Consider the following 16,257-nt stretch of genomic DNA (forward strand, 5'->3'; position numbering starts at 1 on the left):
CGTTCATTGTTTTGTTTTTTATTCTTTTGGCGTTTTTTTCACTCGTTTTTGTTGTTATTCAGCTCCTCAGTGGTTTTGCAAAGCCGCAGCATGTTGAGTCTATGGCGTTTTTTCCCCCTGAAATTGTGGTGTTTTCCTCCCATAGAAGTCTATAGGAGTAAAAAAAAAAACAAGAAAAACGTGTGGGTTTTAACTTTGGCATTTTTTCAGGCGGTTTTTATTCTTTTTTGGACTTAAGGGAAACAAAAAAGTGATGGAGATACTTTTTTTTATTACATTTCGTAGGGTACCATAAAAAAAATAATAATAAAAAAGATACAGAAGTAATGGAAAAAATTGTATTTAAGGGAATTTATCTTTATTATAACGAAATTTTAATACATTTTTAAACAGGGATCAATTTATGTGGGCGGGCAGGGCACTAAAAATGTAGCCGACAATAATAAAAATGTAGTGTGTGTGTGTTTAGTTTTTTTTAAAACATTTTTTAGGTAGTACTACTACTCCCAGCATGGAACACGCTGTTCCATGATGGAAGTAGTAGTGTCTGTACTAATTGACAGATCACCCATGTCACTTCTGACACTCGTTGCGATCCTCCTGTATAATTTATAGATGGGGCCGGCCACTCTTCAATGGTCCTCTGCACTGACGTATATATACACCTATTCATATTTCCCGCAGAGAGCTGTGATTGGCCAGATGGATCCAGCCAATCACAGCTCTCTGTGGGAAATATGAAAAGGTGTATATATAAGTCAGTGCAGGGGACCATAGAAGAGTGGCCGGCCACATCTCTACATTATACAGGAGGATCGCAACGGGTGTCAGGAGTGACACTCACTGCAATCTGTCTATTAATGCAGGTACTACAGCTCCCAGCATGGAGCAGAGTGTGCTCCATGTGGGGAGCAGTAGTGCCTGCAGTTAAGGACAGATCACAGCGGGTGTCAATCCCGACACCCGCTGCGATCATCCTTCATCCACATCATGAGATGTGGAGCGGCTTTTTTCCTGCGCTCGCATCTCTGCTCTGTACTCCGGCCGGCCACTCACCATTCATATTTCCCACTGAGAGTGGTGATTGGCTGCCACCATCCGGCCAATCTCCACTCTGGGCGGAAAATATGAATGAGTGATGTAAATTTCTATTCACATCACTGGCCGGCCCGAAGTATAGTGCCAAGATGCGAGCCCTGTATAGAGCCGCTCTGCATCTCTGCTATATTATGGACGATCACATTGGGTGTCAGTAGTGACATCCGGGGAGATCTGTCTATTAGTGCAGGTACTACTGCTCCCATCATGGCAGAGTGTGTTCCATGCTGGGAGTAGTAGTACTACCTAAAAAATATTTTGAAAAAAAAGTAAAAAGACACACTCTACATTTTAATTATTGTCGGCCACATTTTTAGTGCCCTGCCCGCCCACATAAATTGATTCCTGTTTAAAAATTTATAAAAATTTTGTTATAAAAAAAAATCAATTTCGTTAAATACATTTTTTTCCATCACCACTGCATCCTTTTTTTTTGGCATTCAACAAATTCCACTCAAATGCAAAGATGCCAGTTTGGAGACTCCTGCGCCGAACCCCTTCTCCTTTTAAATTCCGACCCAACGCCGGCGGGGATCGGGTTATTGTAATGCACTGAACCCCTTTCTCTTTTAGCATCTACAGTGGTCTCCAAACTGTATTTCCCCAACGCTGGCAAAACTACAACTCCCAGCATGCCAGGACCCCTCTGTGGCCCCCGATGCACTCATCTAGCAGGGAAGTGGGCGGCATCAGCGCTTGGTCCCCTGCCAGCCTACTGACTCCGTTGGGGAATGAATCTCTGCAGCGCAAGTCAAATCCTCCGCCTGGAGTCCTGATTGGTCACATGGTCCAGCAGAGAATCATTCCCCGCTGGCCGGGGAGCGAACGCTGATGCCGCCCGCTTCTCTGCCTCATAAGTGAAGAACGCAGCGAGTCTCAGAAGTGAGATCCGCTGTGATATGTCCCTCTGTGCTGATACTACAACTCCCATCATGGGAGTTGTAGTATAAGCGCTGCAGTAATCTCCCGCCGCCTGTGAATGTGCAGGAGCCATTCCTGCCATCTCTCAGTGCTGCGGTGATACTACTACCACCATCATGGACCAAAGCTGGTCCATGATGGTGGTTGTAGTAACACCACAGCGCTGATGGACGGTGATGCGGGGCGGAGGCTCATGACTTCTCAGTCACACCCCTCTTGTGATGTCACAGTCACAATCCCTCAATGCAAGTCTATGGGAGGGGGCATGACAGCCATCATGCCCCCTCCCATAGACTTGTATTGAGGGGGCATGGCTTGATGTCATGAGTGGGGCATGACCGTGACGTCACGAGCCTCTAGCGCAGCACCCGATGCTCTAAACGAACGCTGGGTGCAGCAGGGAGACAGACTTCTTATCCCCTATCCTTTGGATGTCTAGGGGCCGAGTACCCCTTTAAGATCTCATCCACTTGCCTGCTACTCTGCATAGAAATACCACAACATTTCTGTCCCATGTAAATGCATGAGGAATACAAGGACAGCACCTGCAGTAAACAGCTCAGCCTTTAAATAAAACACACATATTAGAATTGGAATTTTGATCTTTTATTATATAGAAAAATAAGAATAAAAAAATGACAAATCTGATAAAAACAAATAGTATCTTCTCTTTGACGCAGGACCACAAAAATTCAAGTGTTTCAATTTAATACATGTATCTTTGCTATTCTCATACTATTTTATTTTGTATGATATACAGTGAAGATGTTTGTAAACAATGCTTTACAGGTCAATGTAGTAAGCAAACAAAATTATTTTTCTTTAGCTAAAATACATTGAAAAAGTTTAGGAAAATATAACATACATATAATTGTAAAAATACTACATATTTCTTCATTTATAGCTTTCCATTAGCTTTTGTAAATAATGTTTGCATAAAGATTGCATTATGATGTCACAACCTCATGACTATACTGAAATGACCGATGCTACATAGGCACTAATTTCTGCTAAACTAGGCCACCACAGATTATTTTTGTGGCTATTTTGTTCTCCTGGATGACCACTGATTGACAGGTACTGCTCTCTTTTCTAGAGCAACAAGGTCTATTATAAAGTATTATGCCTCAGCTGCTGCAGAACAGAAATACACAGCAGCCTGGACCTTCTATATAAAAAATGTGAGGATAGGGTTTCATGTTAATCAGTGAATAATTAGTAGACTGGAAGCTTCCCCCTATCCCTAGGTTCTACAGTAGTTAAAGTGTTAAAATGTTCATAGTGCATTTACTGTACACTGTACCTTTAGACATTAAAGGGGTACTCCGGTGGAAAACTATTTTTTTCAAATAAACTGGTGCCAGAAAGATTTGTTAATTACTTCTATGTAAAAATCTTAATCCTTAAAATACTTATCAGCTGCTGTATACTACAGAGGAAGTTGAGTTGTTCTTTTCAGTCTGACCACATTGCTCTCTGCTGCCATCTCTGTCTGTGTCAGGAACTGTCCAGAGCAGGAGAGGTTTGCTAGGGCATTTGCTTCTGCACTGGACAGTTCCTGACAGTTCCTGACTGTGGTCAGACTGAAAAGAACAACTCAACTTCCTCTGTAGTATACAGCATTTGATAAGTACTGGAAGGGTTAGGATTTTTTTTATAGTAATTTTTACGTAATTTAAAAATCTGTTTAACTTTCTGGAGAAAGTTGGTATGAAGAAATTGTTTCCCACCGGAGTACCCCTTTAAAAGTCTTGTCATATCTATTAATAGAATGATAGACTACTGACAAAATTTAAGTAGTCATCATGTATAATATGCCTTGTTTATACCCCTCCCCACTATGCACTATTTATCTCTGACCATTGATGAGCTGCCCCCTCCCTCCTCTCCTCCCCCCTCCCGTGTAATGAAGTCTGCACAAACATTTTTACATTTTCAAAGCTTTCTGCCTAAATGCATGCTCTATATAATTCTAATGCAGCCATGTGAAACTATACGGTGCAAGGACAGAAGAAAAACATGCATTTTGTGCATGCTTTTTATAACCCAATTGCAGCCATGTGGAACCTATACGGTGCAAATTCACAAGAAATAAGTTCATAAAATGACCAAAGAGAAACCATTTTGCATATAAATAATAGTTTGGCACCTTGTATTGCTTGTCACTGTGCATGGAAATGCTTCTCTTCTTAAATGTCTGCAAGCTGTCTGCATCTTGTCTGTACTCTGAGGCACAGAATAGAGATAACCACGCCTCCCTCCCCTCAGATATTTTGGTCCTTTTTTTGATTGACCAAAAAGGTTGGATTTTCAGGGTTCATTTGCAAAATTAAAGAGATAGAGACCCCTAGTGGCCATTTTTTAAACCATTTTTTAGCAATAACATTTTTTAATGGAGTATATTGGGAAAATGCTTAGCTTTTAAGGAAGTTTTAAATGTAAAAAAAAAAGTTGTTTCTAACGACAGTAACGCTTTAAAGTCAGAAATTTCTAGTTTTGTCTTTGGTAGTTGTTATGTATGATTGAAAAAAAAAAGAAAAAAAGAAAAAAACTGTGTCCAGTATTCTGAATCTTCTCATATCAGACAGAATGTAACCTCCAGAATAATGTAAGCTCCGGAATGATGTAACCATGTCTTGAATACCTTCCTCTTTCGCATTAGCCAGTGATCATGTGTTATATGTTAACACAGAGCAGCTAAGACGTCACTGATATTGCCTGTTTTGTATTAGTCCTTCTCGAGAGGCCGAGGTTAATATTACTACATGACCCCAATGAAATGATTCATTCAGTGCTACATACAATGTAAACAACCTCCAATATAGTGTATTGGAAGTAGGCACAACATAAATGTAACATATCTGTGCATGTGCAGCCTGTCACAATGACACAGCAATACTCATAGTGACAACAGGACCTATAACATGCTGTAAACAAGAAAGAAACATCAAAGTTATACAACCAGCAGGATAAATCACTCAGTACAAGACACTGATAGGTTGTTGGCTTGAGCTTCTGTCCCACAGTTTGCAATAGAGGCTTGAGATTTCCCATGGAGCAACGCTGCATCTATCATGTACTCATTTCTCTTCATTTCTGTGACAACACATCGCAACAGTTAGCTACAAACTATAAAAATACTTCATTGCCACCATGTATAACAATTATATATGGTCAGTAGAGTCATATAGGCACAAACAATAGTTACATTTCTTAGAGGGGTTCACACATGGGTCCATATCTGATTAATAGGTCTTGTGCATGAAATTACTTGGACTGATCTTGTCTGTTAAAGGGAAACCCAGGGTTGGGCAAGGAATGGTGTGCCATATCTTAGCTTATTATACTAAACAAGAATACGTTTTGGTATTGGTAGAGCGTTATGTGTGAGGGCAAGACTGAGTGTGAAATGGACCTGATGTCTGCTTTGATTAATCCCGATTACCTGACAAGATGAAATGGAGCAGTGAGCAGTTGTGCACTAACCAGGACTATGTGGACAGATTTGAGTGCATCAACTCTAATGTCTGTTGGGAATATTCCCGTAAATTAGAATTGGATTTACATTAGTTGACACCTTTTTAAGTTTAATATTAGTGTAGCAGGAAATGGTTGTGGACCCGCTGTGTTATCATAACAGTCTGCGCAAGATGCGGGAGTGGAGTATAAGTACCCACCAGGTCTTCACCCTTCAGAATGCATTCACACCATGTTGTCAATGTCTGTCGTGGTCTGTGTTCACACACAGCTATTAGATTGCTTGTGTGTGAACAGTTTTATGTTCCCAGGGAATAGTTAATGTCTCTGGCTTTTTCAGCCAATAGCCTTTAAGATGTGTCTACATAAGATCAGCACTGACTAGCTTCAGTGCTGGTGATACTTCATTACATCTTGCTACTGCCATGCTGGACATGCTGCTAACAGAGGCTTTGGGTGAAACACTCCTTATTTGAGCTTTTAAATCTACTTTCTCTGTTTTAGCATGCACCTTGCATGTTTTGGATTTAGCCATGGTTAGGTGGCATGCTCTAAGTGGATTTAAAGCTGTGTTTGTATAGCTGGTTTTAGGATTGTTTATCCTTTCTGCTATGTGTCTGTTCACACTGTGTTTTCTTTTGTATCTGTTTATATGAAGTTCTGTGTTTTATATTTCTGTTTTCCTACTGGGCCAGCATCCTGAACACACTGCGGAGTATGCCACTGGCCAGTAGTCTATTTGGATTTATTATTAATGGCTACTCCTTAAGTGGAGTGTCCAGTTTGTGTGTTCAGTGTGAACAGTGTTCTATTGCTATATTCCTGACTGTTCCTGGAGTCTTTTTAGACTCATCCGTTTTCATGTCTGGTGCGTTGAACACTATATGTTTATTCGTTCTTTTTTTTCAGATCTTTGGAGTTTTGTTCATGACCGCTTATCTATAGAGTCCTCTGTTCATGTCCGCTGATATAGTGTCCTCTGTGCTGCTCACTGATCTGTTTCCTCTGAACTTTATACTATAGTTCCTGTTATGTTTCTGGTTTGTGACAGACTATTTCTTAGTATGTGTTTTTATTAGGCCCCTGCACTTTAGTTCAGGGAGGTACCGGCGCCCAGTTGTCAATCCACCGTTTAGGGTGGATGGGCAAGTATGCAGGAAGAGTGGTTTTAGGGTCAGTTTAGGGCTCACTCTCCCTGTCCCCCTGGTCGGTCCCTGACACATGTTTTGCGCCTTTGTAACATGGATCTGGGGGGGCAAAGCTTAAACCTGCCTGCTGACCTATTCATGCCATACCCCATTCAATCCAATTGTCAGTGTATGTGGACAATAAACTTTAGAGATCAAGATTTATTTTTTTATAAAAAGATTATTTCTGAACATTGCCCCACATTTACTTACCAGGAAGTTTCAGATATCTGCAGCACCTATTACACTGATGTTTCATACAAAAGTTTTTAATGGCATCATCTCCCAGGTTTGCTGGTCCAAATATCATATCTTCTGATCTGATCAAGAAGAAGAAACATAGAAAAATGATGCAAGGCGGACATGACCCTCATTATTATAAAGGTCAATGCAGTCAAGCATATTATGAATTACAAGATTGGATACCAGTATTGTACCAGTCTGCAGTTTCCAGTAACAGAAGATATATATAATAAAACTACAATTAATCTTTGAGATTAATTAATTGTGCCTAAATGAAAATCATAATTCATCCAAACTGGTATCAGTAAATAACACTAGTAGATATTTTAAGTGCAATGCTTAGCACACTGCTCTCAGAAAAGTTGTCTCTAGAAGTCCTTGCCCAATGATTGTGTGTCTAATGGATATCAATGGTTTCAGAAAACTGCCTCATATTAATGGCCTATCTGTTGCAGGATCCCAACATCCTAGACTACCGGCTTACCAGTTCTACACAGTCAACAAATCCAGAAGCTGAAGACTCCATTCATTGTGTAGTAGCCATGCTGTGTTACTGCAGTCCAACTACCATTAAAGAGGTACTCCGGTGGAAAACTTTTTTTTTTTTTAAATCACGAGCACAGTGCTCTCTGCTGACATCTCTGTCCATTTTAAGAACTGTCCAGAGTAGGAGAAAATTCCCATAGCAAACATATGCTGCTCTGGACAGTTCCTAAAATGGACAGAGATGTCAGCAGAGAGCACTGTGGTCATGATGTCAGCAGAGAGAATACAATGGGGAACCCAAACCCTGTAAATCAATATATTCAAATAGAATTTTGATCAAATGGAGAGCCTTCACCCACTTAATGTATTAAGTTCGTATGTATAGGATGTAAAACAAAATCATAGGAGACTGAACTCTAGAAGCTAAATGCAGTCACAGCCTGTTAGCTGGTAGAGAGATCACCGATGTAAGAATTCTACTCTAACCAAAGGAAGGTAAACCTTTCACCTTTAACCTACTTTGCACACATTTCTACCCTTAAAGGGGTACTCCGCCCCTAGACATCTTATCCCCTATCCAAAGGATAGGGGATAAGATGTCAGATCGCCGCGGTGCCGCTGCTGGGGATCCCCGGGATCGCTCTGTGCGTAATGACGGGCGATACAGGGGACAGAGCCGCGTGATGTCATGGCTCCGCCCCTCGTGACATCACGGCCCGTCCCCTTATTGCAAGTCTATGGCAGGGGGCGTGACGAACGCCGCGCCCCCTCCTATAGACCTGTATTGAAAGGGGCGGGCCGTGACGTCACGAGGGGGCGGAGCTGTGACGTAACGATGCTCTGGCCCCTGTATTGCACGTCATTACGTGCAGAGCGAACTCGTTCTGTGCTGTAATGATAGCGCAGTGCCGCAGTGGGGATCCCGGGGCTCCCCAGCAGCGGCACCGCGGCGATCTGACATCTTATCCCCTATCCTTTGGATAGGGGATAAGATGTCTAGGGGCGGAGTACCCCTTTAAGGGTAGGGTCACAGTTGCCATATTTTGCTGCATATTTTTCTACCCATTAAAGTCAATGGGTAGCAAAATATGCTACAAAGCATACGCAGCAAAATACGGCACATGTGACCCTACCCTAAGGCTATGTTCCCATGTGCGGACATTCCGATGAGTGCGCCGTCTCATAGATGGCTATGCATTCTGTGCGGTGTCCTCTGAAATAATGAACAGGTTCATTCTTTGTGCGGACACGGAAAACGGAATTTCTGTGCCAGCAACATGTGGCACAGAAATTCTGGCCGTGTGAACACCGCAGCAGAATCTCATTGAAATCAACGGGACTCTGCTGCTCCGGAATATCCAGAGGAATTCCAATGCAGAATTCTGCACAGAAACAAGGCCTAATACTCCCATAGGAGTCTATGAGTGTGCTATTGCCTGGTTTAGAGTTTTTAGCATTTCTATTATAGCTTGCTTTGTTCTTGTAGTATGTAAGCAGGCCTCTCCTTTAACCACATCTCACCTGTGTTCCCCTGCTTTAATAACAGATGGATCTGTCAGATTTTCACCAACACCTTAAAGAAACATATGTATATGATTAGCACAGGACAAAGCATTGAGCAGGTTGTTTTTCTTTTTAAACACAGATCCATTACGTGACATATATCAATGACCTTTACTCTTTACCTGCTTTATTGGCAGAGGTAGATAATGACCGTACTTTACAGTTCAGGGATATAACATACCTGCTGATAACCAGACATTTAACTGATTATATTCAGCTGCTCCTTGCATATACATGCCACAATTATGATATTAGAAAAGTATATAACTTATATACAGACTATATACATTATATGGATACCATGGATATATAGATGCGTGGTGGTACATTGGTGGATGTCGGCGTCCTCGTGTGAATAAAGTGCTAATAGTGCGCGTGCTGCAGTGGTCCCCAAATAGGGGACTTCCAGCTGTTGCATCAAGGTTAGTATTTGGTATACTGTATGTATACGTTGGGGTGCAGTAGTATAATAGCTAGATGCATTTCAAGGCCTCGGGCCTTTTCTTCAGTAGCAGTATAGAGGTGTACAAAGATAAGATGATGTGCTTTATATAACCTCAACATGGTGATGTAACACAAAATGGAGGAAAAAGTATGGATGAAAAACATGGAGTGGAATACAATGGAATACATGGGTATGGAGTTAATCATACTGGATCTAATAGGACAGGAGAGTACAGAATACAAAGGAGATGTAGAAATAGAGATAAAAGGAGTGACAAAATATAGACAGTGCTATTTGAAAATGAGACTAATATCAACCACGCTGGTTAAGATATAACCAAAATAGGAATAAGATGTGCAACCCGAGAAATGATAATGGTCTTGGGTGGGATCAACCACAGGGACCCTCACTGCATCGAAATGCGACCAGCCAGTGATGGGCCGTGGGGAAGAGCCCAACCTCAAGTGGTACTAAAGGGAACCAAAAATTTTGAGTTCGGCATTAAAGGGGTACTTGAGGACTGGTACATACTACACATACTCTTGGCCTATTCTGGGTGTAGGCAACACCAGTAACCTTGGGTACATATCTAGTCCTAAGTGAGCTACACTATTCCTTTTTTTGGACAATGTTTATCTTAGTTTGTCATACTGAGGTACACCTCCCTGGCAGCCCTATTTAGTCTCCATACAAAAAAGACTGGCACGACTGGGTTCACACGGCGTAAAATTCATTACATATTTTATTTTACACATGGAATCTGTAAAATGTGTCTAAATTTTGTGGGAATATCTATGCACAAAATGTAATATGCACTTAAAATGTTATATTTTGTGAACCCAGCCCAATACAGCTGTGTGTATTATCTTATTTTATCTCCATACACAATGGACTAGTAATGTGCAGCAATGTGCATTACCCTAAAGGCTATTGAGATACAGTCATATAGTACATTTTACCTTTTATTATACAATGCATTCAGAAAGTTCAGACCCTTTCACTTTTTTCACATTTTAGTTATGTTGCGAACGTGCTAAAATAAAAAGAAATTCAGGTTTCCCCCCATCATTCTGCATTCAATGCCCCATTATAAGAAAGTGAAAACAGAATGTTAAAAATATTTGCTAATTTATTGAAAGAAAAAAAAAACTACCTAAAATATTGCATTTACATAAGTATTTAGACCATTTACTCAGTACATGGTTGAAGCACCTTTTTTGGGTATGATGCCACAAGGTTTGTATACCTGGATTTTATGCCATTGTTCTCTGCAGATCTTCTCAAGAAGGGCTGCTCAATTACATTTACAAAGTTGTCCCTAAATCACTCCTTTGTTGTCTTGGCTGTGTTCTTAGGGTAGTTAGGGGAGATTTATCAAAACAAGTGGAGAATAGGAATGCTTATTTTATTTTCAAAAAGGCCTGAAATTTAAGAAGTAATTTAATTGATTGCTATGGGCAACTGCTTTACCTTTCCACTGCACAGGTTTGGATAAATTTCCCTTATTGTCTTGTTGTAAGGTGAATATTTAGCCAAGCTGTAGGTCCAGTCCACTCTAGAGCAGGTTTTCATTAAGAATATCTTTGTACTTTGATCCATTCAGCTTTCCTTCAACCCTGACCAGTCTCCCTGTCGCAGCCACTGAAAAACACCCCCAAAACATGATGATTTCACAGACACCTTGCTTTACTGTAGAGATGGTATTGGGCAGATGATAAGCAGTGCCTGGTTTCCTTCAGACATGATGCTCAACAGGGCTGCCATCAGAAATTTTGGGGGACCTTACACAGCTCAAGGCCAGGGCCCCCTCGCAGTGTTGTGCCCCTATAGGTAATTATAGGCCCCCTTTGTGCCCCCATAGCTAGTTATAGGCCCCCTGTGCCCCTATTAGTAGTTATGTGCCCCGACAGACATACTGTACACACAGTATATGGCTGGAGGCAGTAGGTCTACTGCTCCGTCAGAGCAGTAGTCCCTGAGGAGGAGTGGTCCAAGTGTTGAAGGCAGCAGTTACCTTCCCGGCCAGCCAGTTAGTCACGCGTCTTCCTGGCTTCTCCTCTGCTCTGGCTCTTCTTAACTTTTTGTCATTCACTGACTGACAAGAAGTAAAAAAAAAAAAGTGTCGCGCCTGGCCGGGCCGGCCTGGGGTACTGGCTGTACCCCCCCCCCCCCCTTATGCAGGCCCTGATGCTCAATATTTCTTTCATCAGACCAGAGAATCTTGTTTCTCATGGTCTGAGAGTCCTTAAAGTGCTTTTTTTGCAAACTCCATTCATGTGTCTTTTATTGAAAAGTACCTCTGGACCCTATGGTATACCTTTTAATTCTCTCCTGTAGATCCCTTCCCAAGAAACCATTTAAGCTCTTCATGCACATGGTCCTAGCTGCTAAAACCCTAATTGCTAAGCACTGGAAATCTCCCTTGCCCCCATCAGAATCTGAATTGATAGCCAGAATTCGTGAGATCCGTTCCCTTGAGTCCCTCACAGCTTCCCTTAATAACACTCAACCTCTTTTCCTATCAGTTTGGGAACCCTGGGACAGGTTCATGGACCGGAAGCCTCCCTAGCCTGTTTTCTTTCCTTCTTCCTCCCTTTCGCCCTCCCCCACTCCCCTACCTCCTCTCTTCCCCCTCCCCTTTTTTCTGTTTTGTGGTCCTTTGTCTAACGTGTGTTTGTTTGTCTTCCCCTGTCTAATTGTGTTGTCTTTGGTGATACGGATGTATCCGACTTTAGCTCTCCTGGAACGTCCAGGCTTTATCAAATTTTTTAGTCAGAGGCTTCCTGATTGTTGAACTATCCTGATTTTGCCCTGCCTTTGCAGTACTGTGCCTTTTGTCTAAGTTATCTGTACTTTTGTTTGACAAATTGTAAAACTTCAATAAACATTTACAGTTGAAAAAGAAAAGCAGCTTTTTTTCTGGCCACTCTGCCATGAAGCCCAAATTGGTGGAGTGTTGCAGTGATGTTTGACCTTCTGGAAGTTTGTTTTCTTGCTGCATTATTAGCCACTAGCCGGGCAAGCACATCTTGAGTGCCATATCGTGACTTTCTTCTTTGAACGGTAGAGTCCTAGTTGTTCCAAACTTCTTCCATTTGAAAATGATGGAGGCCACTGTGCTTTTGGGAACTATGTGCAACAGAGCTTTTTTAGTCTCCATATCTGAGCTCTACAGGCACTTCTTTGCAACTCATGGCTTGGTTTTTGCTCTGATATACATTGTTAGTATAGATGAGCGAATTTTTTAAAAATTGGATTCGGACGATTTGACAAATTTTCTGAAAAATTTGGTCTGGTCCGAATTTATTCGTGGCAAATCTCTATTAAAAATGGCTATTTCAATCCTACAGAGAGCCTCAATAGGGGTGTAGAACACTTTGCCTTGCTGTAACACGCATAGGGTGTGTGCTGGGTTAGTGAAATAATACTATTATTCAGTATGACATGCATTAGAGGCGTCGCTATTCAAATCACTGTTGCAGAGCGGCACAATGACACAGCCTGGAGGTGGAATCAGTATGAGGAGACCATATAGTGGCTGAATGACACAGCGTGGAGGTGGCGGCAGCATAAGGAGAACATATAGTGGCTGAATGACGAGACCATAGGGCCTCACAATTGAAAAGATTAAAGATATTTTTTAACATTTAAATTGAAGATTTCAAATAGATGAACCTAAAAAGTTTTATTTAATGTGCCAGCAGCATGAGGAGACCACATGGCGGTACAGAGACACAGCCTGAAGGTGGCGGCAGCATGAGGAGACCATATAGTGGCTGAATGACACAAATTGGAGTTGGCGGAAGCAAGAGCAGACCATATAGTGGCTCAATGACACAGCCTGGAGTTGGCGGCAGTATGAGGAGACCATATAGTTGCAGAATGAGACAGCCTGGAGGTGGCAGCAGCATGAGGAAAACATATGGTGGCAGTATGAGACAACCTGGAGGTGGCATCAGCAGCATCAGGAGTCCTGAAAGTGACCCGGTGACATATTGGGGTGGTGAGTGGCAATACCAGTACCCAGAGACGAAGGTGGGAGAAAAAAGGAGAACTTGGCATCAGATGTGTGGTATCAGGCGGGTGGCAGGACCAGAATAGTAGCTGAGGCAGGTAGGCAGAAGAAAACGGTCTCTTTTGTAAAAGTGTGCACAAGTAAGTATTGAGGATATGCATTACGTAAAACTTAACTTTTAATAATATTCTCAGGATAAAATATATGGACCCAAATTTTTTTTTAAATCAAACAAAAGGAAAGGTGTGCAAAAAACACTATGTGCCACCTACACCACCAAGTATTGATGTGATGCAAAGACCTCTAAAAGGTGGACGGGAACAACATATGGTTCACTGTAACCGGTGGGGGTAAACACTTCCCCTGCAAAGCCCTAGTCTTGCATGATTAATTCCCTTCTTGGCAAGTGTTACTCGCCCTAGAAAGGGCGGCCCAAAAAATCCAATTCATCCAAAGGGTCCCAGGGTTTATGCAAAATGTATCCAATTTCCCATTCAGGCTCACGCCCTCATGGGACTAATTTCCTAATACTTGGAAACCCTCTAATATTAAAATTTATATCTTTATTATTCTTTGTTAAAACTCTTAACATTTGTGAGGAAAAAATATATAAATTATGTGCTTTAAAAACACAGTTGGGAGCAAGTCATATGGAAATTATTTTCCTATTGTAATGTAGGATTGGATATTCTCCCAACGGGTGGTGTTTTAATCTCCTCTCCTGAGTTAATTTAATGCCTCCAATTCATGTATTAATTGTTATTCACTCGTGGTCCCTAAACTGCTATTAAAATGCCATATGTTGGCACCCCCCTGACGTTTCGCCGGCCGTAACCGGCTTTATCAAGGGCCGAGGTGCTAAGGGTGGCCCCACAATGAAAACTCTCCCTATTTCCACCTAAAAACCCTGTGAAATGGCAGTGTTTGTAGGTGGAAATAGGGAGAGGTTCCTGAGAAAACACTTGCCAAGAAGGGAATTAATAATGCGAGAGTAGGGCCTTACAGGAGAAGTTTTTACCCCCACCTGTTACAATGGACCATACGTTGTTCCCTTCCACCTTTTAGAGGTCTTAGCATCACATCAATACTTGGTGGTGTAGGTGGTACACGGTGTGTTTTTGACGCACCTTTCCTTTTGTTTGATTTAAAAAACAAAATTTTTGGTACATATATTTATATATATATATATATATATATATATATATATATATATATATACACATTTTTTTTCCATAAAAAGGAAAGTAGAATGATTACAATAAAAAGAAAAAGACATATAATAAAAAAAAAAAGGAATAATATGTGCATATAGAAGTAACAGTTTTCTACAATATGACACAATAAGAAAATGTGACCATAGATAACAATGACATATCTGGACATTGGCAATATAAGTTCTTACCAGTATCTAATATTTTATCCTAAGAAAAGTTAAGTTTTAGCTAATGCATATCCTCAGTACTTACTTGTGGTCTAATGCGGAGGAATGTCTGTAACTGGGGAGCAGCACCTTAAATCTGTTTGGCACTATCCATGATTGTGAAGTGTTGGTGTGGCACCATGGTCAATCTACTCCGATGCATCAGGCATTGGTGGGTGAAAATCCTGGCTGATCCATGCCTGATTCCTCTTCACAAAGGTCAGTCTCTCCACATTTTTCATGGACAGACGAGTTATCCTTGGCCCCGGCCGCACTAAACACCCGCTCTGATGGCTCTGCTAGTTGCGGCCACAAATCAAGTTTGGCTGCCCAGAAGTCCAACGGATCCTCAAGGTGTGTTGGCATGGTCATGTCAAGGTATGCCACCACCTACTGGTTCAGGTCCTGCTCCAGGTCTACCTGCTGCTAATGAGTTGCTTCACTATGCGTGTGAAGAAAGCTACTCATCCGCGACTGTAGACTCAGGCTGCTGCTGATGGAGCTGGTACTGCTCTTGCCACCACCCCTCCCCAGCAGCAATGGCAGTGGAAGCTGAGCACAAAGGGCCCCCGAGTCAGACCTGCGAGAGGATGGACGATGGCGCTGATAGGCATCGCCAACTGACTAGGTAGGATGTCTCTGTAGTAGGTCAGTTTGTCCTCCCTCTCAGTGGGTGTAAAAAAGGCCCCCATTTTGCTGGTAGCGAGGGTCAAATAAGGTGAAAAGTTATCCCGCTGCCGAATGGTGACAATTCGGCGGTCACTACGCAAGCAAGTGCATCGTACCATTTGTGAAAGTGACTCTGAGGGACTCCCTGCCTCCATCTCCACTGCATGCTGCCAATGTGTGTCTGGGTCCTCTGTCTCTCCTTCCTCATAACCCTCTAGCTCCTCTGGCTGCTCCTGCTTTCAGATGACTAGAAAAAACGCACATCTCGCGAAACCTAAACTCTGCTCCACTGTGCCCCTTCCCCGCCTCCTCCAGTTTAGCCCCCACAGGGCTCAAGTAGCTGTGAGATATAGGCGCCACTTCACCAGTGCCCCAACAAGCAATCGTTTCCAACACATGCTGAAGTAATTGAAGCAGAGGAATGACATTGTTCATCCCATAATCCTGGCGACAGACTAATAAGGTGGCATCCTCAAAGGGCCTGAGCAAACGGAAGGTGTCACATATGAGCTGCCACTGGTTGACACTGAAGTTACACAAGGAAGTCCCCCTATCCACTTGGATAATCAAGAAATCGGTGATAGCTTTTCTCTGTTCATATAGTCGGTCCAACATATGGAGGGTGGAATTCCAACATGTGGAAACGTTGCAAATCAGACTATGTTGGGGGATACTGCTCTGATGCTGCAGCTCAAGGAGGGTGTGCAAGTGGCTGAAGTGCATGCAAAGTTTC

General features: G+C 42.2%; 1 protein-coding gene across 1 annotated transcript in view; it reads right to left on the bottom strand.

Annotated features, from left to right (window-relative positions):
- Positions 1 to 4,727: 4,727 nt before the first annotated feature.
- LOC130367398 (transient receptor potential cation channel subfamily M member 7-like) overlaps positions 4,728 to 16,257 on the bottom strand; it is a 141,721-nt gene continuing 130,191 nt past the window's right edge. The window contains 3 exon segments of the mRNA XM_056569817.1: positions 4,728 to 5,115; positions 6,897 to 7,003; positions 8,934 to 8,985. Of these exon segments, the coding sequence (XP_056425792.1) occupies positions 4,994 to 5,115; positions 6,897 to 7,003; positions 8,934 to 8,985 (281 nt within the window). The 3' untranslated portion in view covers positions 4,728 to 4,993.

The sequence above is a fragment of the Hyla sarda genome, chromosome 4 (assembly GCF_029499605.1).
Source record: "Hyla sarda isolate aHylSar1 chromosome 4, aHylSar1.hap1, whole genome shotgun sequence".
Classification (NCBI taxonomy): domain Eukaryota; kingdom Metazoa; phylum Chordata; class Amphibia; order Anura; family Hylidae; genus Hyla; species Hyla sarda.